The sequence below is a fragment of the Neolamprologus brichardi genome, chromosome 6 (assembly GCF_056152115.1).
Source record: "Neolamprologus brichardi isolate AB-2024 chromosome 6, ASM5615211v1, whole genome shotgun sequence".
Taxonomy (NCBI): Eukaryota; Metazoa; Chordata; class Actinopteri; order Cichliformes; family Cichlidae; genus Neolamprologus; species Neolamprologus brichardi.
In genome coordinates, this window is record NC_142109.1 from 9,332,529 (window position 1) to 9,341,024 (window position 8,496).

Genomic DNA, 8,496 nt, shown 5'->3' on the forward strand with positions numbered 1-8,496 from the left:
ACTTTTTAAAACAAAACAAAACATGATTTTTATTGGTTTATTAGGCTGTGGGGTTTTTTTCCATTACCGTTTTTGTAATCGTACCTCTGTTTTAGGCCTGTTTATTATTTATGCCTGTTTTATCTCTATTTGTATAAACACTGACCAAAATGAAACACGGATCTCAATTGGTGCCCCAAACAATGAAACATGTAAATATATTAGTTTCATCACTTGGCATCCATACACAGACATGTGTCTGTCTCCACAACCAAATAGGTTAATTATTTACCAATTTAGGGCACCGCTCCAAAGGTTATAGTGAAATGAGGCACAGTACTTTCAACTTTATACTGTCAAAGTGAATGAAAAACATTACTTACAGGATATTTTATTGTGCTTTAAAAACATTGCAACCAACTACTATACAGCATTATGGATTTTCCATTTCAGGAAAGGTCAAATCCAAAGTCATGGTTTTACTGTTAAGAGCTTGATTATGTCAAAATTGGATTAATAGTTTAGGAAAAGTAATCATTAGAAAATTAGCAAATATTTAGCAGAGGTGAAAAACGTGCTGTCTCTCTTTAGAGAGGCATGGTTCCACATTAGACAGAAATTCAAACAGGCTTGCTAAGAAGTGAAATAATTATGCATTTTAAAAATAAACCCTTTTATTAAATAGTGTTACAGAAAAGACTTCTGAAACAATACATTATGAAACAATTCTTATAAACTGCTATCATCATGCATATAATTTATTTATGTAGCATATTTGAACACAGTGCAGTGTTGTTTATTAGATTTTATTAAAGAGTGTATTTAAAACCAAGTTGAAAACAAAAACAAATGCAATGGAAACAAACTGCACTGCAGTTGCACAAAACGGTTAAAATAAACATTTTAGACAGCATAGCCCGAAACAAAACTCAGCAATGATTTTAAACGAAAATGGCAGTGAACGCCACACCTGGGGCCCTCGGTGGAAGGACATGGTTCATGTGGTCACAAAAGGAAACTGGTGGTTGTGTTCAGTTGTATCACAGACTTTCTAGGATGGTATCTTGAGATTAAAATCTAGCTCTTAACATAACTGATCATTCCTCTCTTTCACTTTCACGTCTTTCCTGGATTCTGGTTACGGTTAGTGCCCAAAAGACTGCACATACTGTCTAATGTAAATAAATGAAAACAATGCAATTCTTAAATTAAAGCTTCTAAAACACAAAGTATATATTATTATACATTTTGGCTAAATCCTATTTTAGTCTAATCAAGTGATATGGTTCTATAGTTTTGATGTAATGGCACAGATTTCAGCTATTTCCAGCGTCATGTAGTCCTCCAATACAACCTTAAGAACATTTAGTGTTTGCACTGTAGCTGGTTTGCCCGCCTCAGATTTTTTTTTTTTTTTTTTTTATCTCTAGCCTCTGTTTATAAACATGGAAAGAACAAGATGGACTAAAACCCGGAGAATGGATCAGTGAAGGGGCAAGAGCACATGAACTTAAGGTGAAAAGTGTCCACTTGAGGGCGCTGTTAGAGCAAAAAAAAAAAGAGGCTATTTTACTTCAGCGCTTCATACAGACATACATTACTTAAGGCAAAGCTTTTTTGTTTGTTTTAACATTTGGTAATTAATGCTCTCACACAAAAGCAGAAAGCACTCTTGTGTCTATCCCACTCAGGTCGTCCCCATGATCTAAGAGCCTGAGTGGATAGGAAATGTGCCTGACATTTTAAACTTATCTTCATTGGCTCCCTTTAAACCTAAAAATCAGGTTAAAATCCACCACATGCCCGTCTTTAACTTTTTTCTCCATTTTCCTCCAGAGGTTTAATTTAACATACATTCTCGACGTGTTTAGCCCCAAGAGAGCACTTAGATCCTCTAACCAGCTACTCTTAGTGCAAACAAGGCCCCAACAAAAGACTAGAGGGGAACAAGCTTTTGCAATTGATGCACCTAAACTCTGGAATAATCTTCCAATCGATGTCCGCATGTCAGAATCCATTCAATCGTTTAAATCACACTTCAAAACTCATCTGTTTCTTCTAGTCTCTGAAGCAAATTAGCTCCGACTTCCTCCCAGTCTGCATTTGTGCTATGTTACTGTTACTGTAACTGTTTTATAACTGTTTTTGTTGCCATTTGCTGTAATCCGATTTCCTGCCTTGTGTGAAGCACTTTGTTGGAGACTGTCCCTTTTAAATGTGCTATAGAAATAAATATTGATTGATTGACCTGCTTTAATCTGCTTTTTTTGGCAGCACGGTGGCACGGTGGTTAGCACTGTTGCCGCACAGCAAGAAGGTCCTGAGTTCAATTCCAACATCAGGCCGGGGTCTTTCTGTGTGGAGTTTGCATGTTCTCCCCGTGTTTGCGTGGGTTCCCTCCGGGTACTCCGGCTTCCTCCCACCGTCCAAAGACATGCAGCTTGTGGGGATAGGTTAATTGGAAAATCCTAATTGTCACTAGGTGTGAATGTGAGTGCGAATGGTTGTCTGTCCCTGTGTGTTGGCCCTGCGACAGACTGGCGACCTGTCCAGGGTGTACCCCGCCTCTCACCCTATGACAGCTGGGATAGGCTCCAGCGCCCCCCGCGACCCTGAAAAGGATAAGCGGAAGCGAATGGATGGATGGATGGATGGATGGATGACCTGCTTTACCAACCGCAGGGTGAGAACATGAACATGAAATTAACACTGGCTGAAACAAAACATCCAACCGTCTGTTATAATAACCAATGAAGTGATACACATTAAAATCCTCCACATGTACAAAGTCCTGAATGATCTGATCCCATCATATCTTAAAGACTAGATCACTTTGCTCTCAGCGTTTTTTTGTTTTTGTTTTATTTGGTTCCTAGAGTTTCTAAAAGTCGAATGGGAGGCAGCTCATTCAGCTATCAGGCCACTGCACTGTGGAACCTCTCTAGCTTTCTCTTAGTTCAGACTTTAGTTTTTTTGAAAAAGCCTATAGTTCAGGCTGGATCAGGTGATCCTGAGGCTGCTGGCAGACCTCTGATGATGCACAGACTCTTTCTTCTCCATCCCCCTCTTTTCACTCCCCACACATTTATCTGCCAAAGTTGCACATCATTAACTTTTTTCTCTTTTCACTTTTTTCCTATTACTTGTTTGTGGTCTCTCTGTGCCCCCGACCAGGCCCCACCCTGAGCCTTGTTCTGCTCGCCGTGTCTTTCGGGGTCAAAAGAAATTTGTCCTCCACATCATCACCAAACCTTTCACTAATGTGTGGTCTCCCTCTGGTACTGTAGGGCATTCACTTTAGGTCATATAATGCCTTGAGGTGACTGTTGTTGGAAACTACATAAAATTGAACTTTAACATTTATTTTCCTACTGTGAGCAGCAAAATGATTACATTCAGAGTTATCTGCAGCACATAAAAATGACAGGACAGAGTAGAAGAATCTGGACACTCTTTATTGATTTTAAAGATCAGTAAAATGGTTCATCTGTCACTCAGTTAAGAAAAAAGATGCAGAGGTACACGCTTGTACTGTTTCGGTAAAAAACTAGCATTTGCTTCTGTACACAAAAGGTTTGTAACGAGCACAATTAAGAAGAGAATCTTTCATTGTCATTTTTGTTTTTAGCAGGAAGGTTAAGAACGTGGCACCAGCTTCAGTTTGATTGGTCGTTTTGGCTGTAGCAGCTCCTTGATGCCCAACTGAATGGGGATCTGCAGAGAAGTGACATGTAAAATAAATGAAAAATACACACAAAACTCTGCCATCTTATTTCAGATCTCCAAACAACTTAAGGTGGAAAGTTGATGAAAAATGTGAAAATGTGTAAAATCCAATTGTTTTATGAAAGTGCTGTGCCAGTTTGTGACTTTTTATCTTTGGACTGATATACACGGTGGATGCATCGTCCATATCACTATTAAACTAGCCGTGAATAATATGGGGACAGGGCTCGTCATACAGCATAAAAAAAAGTCAACAACAGTTAGAGAAGATGATCTGGGCTCTCACCTCGGTCTCCTTACACACAGAGAAGCTGTACCTCTGGAGGATCTCCACTATTGCAAGTTTCATCATAACCAGAGCAAATCGCATCCCAATGCAGTTCCTCGGGCCTGCTCCAAAAGGCATGTAGCTGTACGGATCAATTGTCTCCTTGTTTTCCTTGCTGAACCTGAGAACGAACGAACGAACGAACGAACGAACGAACGAACGAACGAACACACACACACTATATTAACAACAGAAACGGGGTTATATCCCACAGAGCTTCATGTAAATCCTTTCCGTACCTCTCAGGTTTGAATTTCTCTGCTTCAGGCCAAATCTCGGGGTCCCGGTGCATCGGCCAGGTGGGGACCAGCCTGCCCCAGCTGTCATAGGGCAAGAGGCAGGGTACACCCCGGACAGGTCACCATTGACACCTATCGGCAATTTAGAGTTTCCAATTAACCTATCCCCATTTTAAAACAGTAGTTTGAATTTCTGGTGGAGAGACTGTCTGTATACACTATTGCAGTGTAGTAAGTAATCAAAGAAAATGCATAAAATAAGATAAAAGGAAACATAATAAAACAACCTTGAAAGAAAAATTTAAGAAAAAATAAAATTTCTTATAAGAAAATTTGGGAGTTTATTATGGACTTGTTTAGTATGCATTGTTAAAAGCTGACTTCTTCTTCTGTGAACTTTTTATGTTGTTTGCAAAGGAAGCTTGTGTTTATTGTGTCTTTGTGAAATGATTTTAACACTACTTTGCAACCCTCCTTGGCTATCACAGCTCCCTGAGACAGCTGGATTAGCCCCCATCACCCCACGACCTTAAACTGGATAGAGGGAAATGGATGGATGGATTTTCACGTAAATATCAGGATATGTGTTTGCATTAAAGGGGAGATGAGTCAAACCTAATCTGGAGTAAAGTGGGATCTCATCAAAGAAAGGTTTTTCTCACTTTAAGACTGCTGTTCAGTTCCAGAGGTTCTCACTTCTCACGTACCTTGTTAGGGAAGGTTGCATCCACCTCCTCCTGCAGCTTTTTCATCACCTGAGGGTTTGTTGCCAAATTGTAAGACAAGAAAGTGAGAGAGCTGCTGGTCGTTTCGTAGCCAGCAGCGAGGAAAATCATCGCTTGGGAAAGGATCTCATGATCTGTCAGACCTGAGGAGGTAGGAGGGATATACATGTTAGAACAGCTTTAAGCTGGTTTTTCCATGTGTGGAGACGTGTGTCCGTGTATCACCTTTATCCTGTTTGGTGTCATTATTTTGCTGAGAGTCGATCATTAGCTGGAGGAAGTCCACTCGAGTCTGGAAGTCAACAAACAGTTTGAAAACAGCTGTGATTTTATGTCAGAACAGGTTATTGGTACAAACACAAACTCACAGCCGTACCTTTTGCTTGCTGCCCTCACGATCAATCTTGATCTTCTGTAGCGCAGCGTAAAAGAAGTCTGTCACAGATGTAGGGAAAAAGGCGAAGTCCAGTTTTTCCAATATGGGACCCATGAAAGGAAAGATGACTGATTTAAAAAAACAAGAAGACATTTATTAATGGAAGAGGAAGGACAGCAGCTGCATTGATGATCTATGCATGAGCTGCAGTTAAAAATGTAATGAATATTTTACCAACAGTGAGGACGATGGGGCTGAAAAAGTCAAATTTCAGCAACGTTTTGATGTTTGTGACAAAAGGATCTGAGGGGTTGTTGAGAGAGTCAATGTCCACACTGAAGGTGGTGCTGGTTACCACATCCATACTGTAGGGTCCAAAAAACCTGCAAAACCAAACAAACACATCAAACATGACCTGTCAGTGCACCCCAGGGCAGCTGTGGCTACAATGTAGCTTGCCATTGCCAGTGTGTGAATGTGTGTATGAATGGGTGAAATACTGAATGTAGTGTAAAGCGCTTTGGGATCCTTAGGGACTGAGTAAAGGGTTAGGGTTACGGCCTGCATTTTTACAAATGCAGGCCATTTGCCATTTACCATGACCTTTATTGTTGTAGACTTAGAGATGAATCTGCGCTTTTTCTGATGTATTTAAATGAAAACAGTATGAGAGATCTCACTCTTTCATCTCTAGAGGTTCATCTTTATCTGCTTTCTTTTTCATGCTGCTGATCAGGACAGCTGAATGCTGCTTCATGATGTCAAACATCTGAGGCACAAACAGACAAAAAACCCTGGATGCAATTATAACAGCACAGAGGTAACACTGTTTTTGTAGATCACCAGTCCATGAGAATGGGGCAGGGACCACTGTTAGAGACTGAACAAAATCTGTTAATAGATGTTTTTTGCATTGTATGTCTCCCTCGTGCTCTTATATTCACTACTTATATAAACTGAATGGGTCTAAGAAAAAACTCCCAAAATACTTTTAAACAGTGAAACCAAGTAAGGTGAAAAGCAACGCTTTCTATTCTTTCTAATCTAGTTTCAGCACAAGTGACAGAGTGTTTGGTTATGAATTGCTTTTTGTTTCTTTTGTTTTTTAGCATCGAACAAAAGCCGGAGGGAGGGCAGAGAGGGACGTACCTCTTTCAATCTCCCAGAGGTGAAGGAGGGAGAAAGGACACTGCGGATCCTCCTCCACTGATCATCCTCTGCAATGTTCACAGCATCGTACAGTGGCCCATTCAGACGGAAATTCTGCAATAACATTCAAAAGCAGCTGGTGATGAGGACAGGAGGTCAAGTTTTTAAAAAGAGACTGAGTCGTATAATGTCCTTACTAACCCTGCGGTTGGTGAAGAAAGAGTAACACTCCTTTATCAGGATAGTTTTTACCATGGCGGGATCTGTGATACACAACACGGGCTGAGGGCCATCAAAAATGCTGTATAAACAGTGAAGGGGGATTAATAAAACAATAATTAAGATGTTCATTTTTCATGTTCACGCACACACGCACCTGTAAAACTGGAGCACAGATAATAACCTCACCTATTTACATATTCTATATGCATTCAGATTCACACAAACACACACTGTAGAAAACACTACTTACCCCCACATTTTCCCATATTTCTTATAACACTCTTCATCAAAGTTAAAAAGTCCCTGGAAACAAGAGCGATACAAAAGATCTAATTATTACAACGCATCATGAGCTGTTTATGACGTAGAACACTGAACAACACCAGATCACACAAAGATCAAGTGTGTAGTGTTGGCTACACAGGGGCAGTTCGTGACCTTAGGTCACAGCGAAAGTTAAAGAAGGTGGGGCTTATCAAACAGACTTCAACTACACCAGAGAAGGATGATAACACAATTAAAAAAATATGTGTCATCTTTCAATTATTCTACAAATCATAGAAAATAGTACTTGGATCATTATGCAAATATGACCCAGGTCAAGCTATTACCAAGACTCTGGAAAATGTAGATAAACTGAGAGCAACGAAATCTGGTTCACTGATCTAACACTGCGCACACAGGCAGCATTCAAAGTGACGTGTGGATCGGAGACATTAATATAGGGATCATACATTTGAAACAGTCCACAGTGGATACAGTATATACAGTGTAAGTGTTATTGCCCACCTTTCTATATTTCAACATGGTGCCAAAAAATGGGATAGGTGAGGGCCCAGGGACTCCCAATCTCTTAAATGTCCCATATGTCCAGCAGGAATACCTGTGAAAAACATGGAACAGGTGTAAGAGAATAAAAGAAGAACAAAAAGTGGAAATAGCTGAACACAACTCGTATTCTTTAAAACGTACACAAACAGCAGCGTGATGAGGGCAGCCAGCAGGGTCCACGTCTCTGCGGACAAGAAGAAGAAGTACGCCATGTCTGCCAAGTTTCTCTCTTCTCTTCTTCTGTTTTTTCTCTTCTCTCAGTGGTAACACAAGCGTCCTGACCAGAGCTTTTTATGTTGGGCTGCACACACATGTTGCATGAGAAAGGGAAGTGTGTGTGAGTTTAACCAATAGCAGCAGAGAGCATCAAGTGAATAATTAACAGAGAGAAAGACTGAGGAGCATTTACTGCGTCATAATCACGAGTAATATCTCTGCTGTTTGTGACCCTGCAGTTTTCAGGCCTTCATTTTTATACTTTATGAGTTTAAAACAAACAAAAGAAGCAAAACAATTCAATAAAAACAGCGGTGATTAGCATAAAGGTTTTGTTGTTTGAACTTTAATCTTATTGTATTTGGAATTTGAATGTAGGCACGACATTCTTCCTTCCCGTATTATTAAGGATGTTCTGAACATCATTGGACCCTGTATCTTACTCCTAATGAACTCATCACTGTTATCAGGCTGCGTTCCAACTGCCTTCAAACATGCAGTCGTGCAACCTATTATCAAGAAAAGTAACCTTGATCCTAATGTACTTGCAAACTATAGGCCGATCTCTAAACTTCCTTTTATGATCAAAATCTTGGAAAAAAAATAGTCCTTCATCAATTACTGGCCTTCTTAGAGACTAATGGAATCAGTGAAAAATTCCAGTCTGGGTTTAAACCGCGTCACAGTACTGAGACAGCGCTATTA

At 40.0% G+C, this 8,496-nt stretch overlaps 1 protein-coding gene across 1 annotated transcript; it reads right to left on the reverse strand.

The window, feature by feature from the left end:
* Positions 1-3,427: 3,427 nt before the first annotated feature.
* LOC148102483 (cytochrome P450 3A40-like) lies at positions 3,428-8,007 on the reverse strand. The gene is made up of 13 exons (XM_087842404.1): positions 7,717-8,007; positions 7,534-7,627; positions 6,995-7,047; positions 6,724-6,823; positions 6,523-6,636; positions 6,054-6,142; positions 5,608-5,756; positions 5,374-5,501; positions 5,223-5,289; positions 4,980-5,140; positions 4,273-4,391; positions 3,992-4,154; positions 3,428-3,693 (listed from the first exon to the last, which is right to left on the reverse strand). The coding sequence occupies exons 1-13, from the start codon at positions 7,785-7,787 to the stop codon at positions 3,616-3,618; spliced, it is 1,386 nt and encodes a 461-aa protein (XP_087698530.1). The 5' UTR covers positions 7,788-8,007; the 3' UTR covers positions 3,428-3,615.
* Positions 8,008-8,496: the final 489 nt, after the last annotated feature.

Coding starts and splice junctions, on each gene's coding strand:
- LOC148102483 (XM_087842404.1), bottom strand. CDS start 7,787: ATGGCGTACTTCTTCTTCTTGTCCGCAGAGACGTGGACCCTGCTGGCT. Junction 6,143..6,522: donor CCTCTGGGAGATTGAAAGAG/GTACGTCCCTCT, acceptor TTTGTGCCTCAG/ATGTTTGACATCATGAAGCA. Junction 3,694..3,991: donor CTGTGTGTAAGGAGACCGAG/GTGAGAGCCCAG, acceptor ACTTCTCTGCAG/ATCCCCATTCAGTTGGGCAT.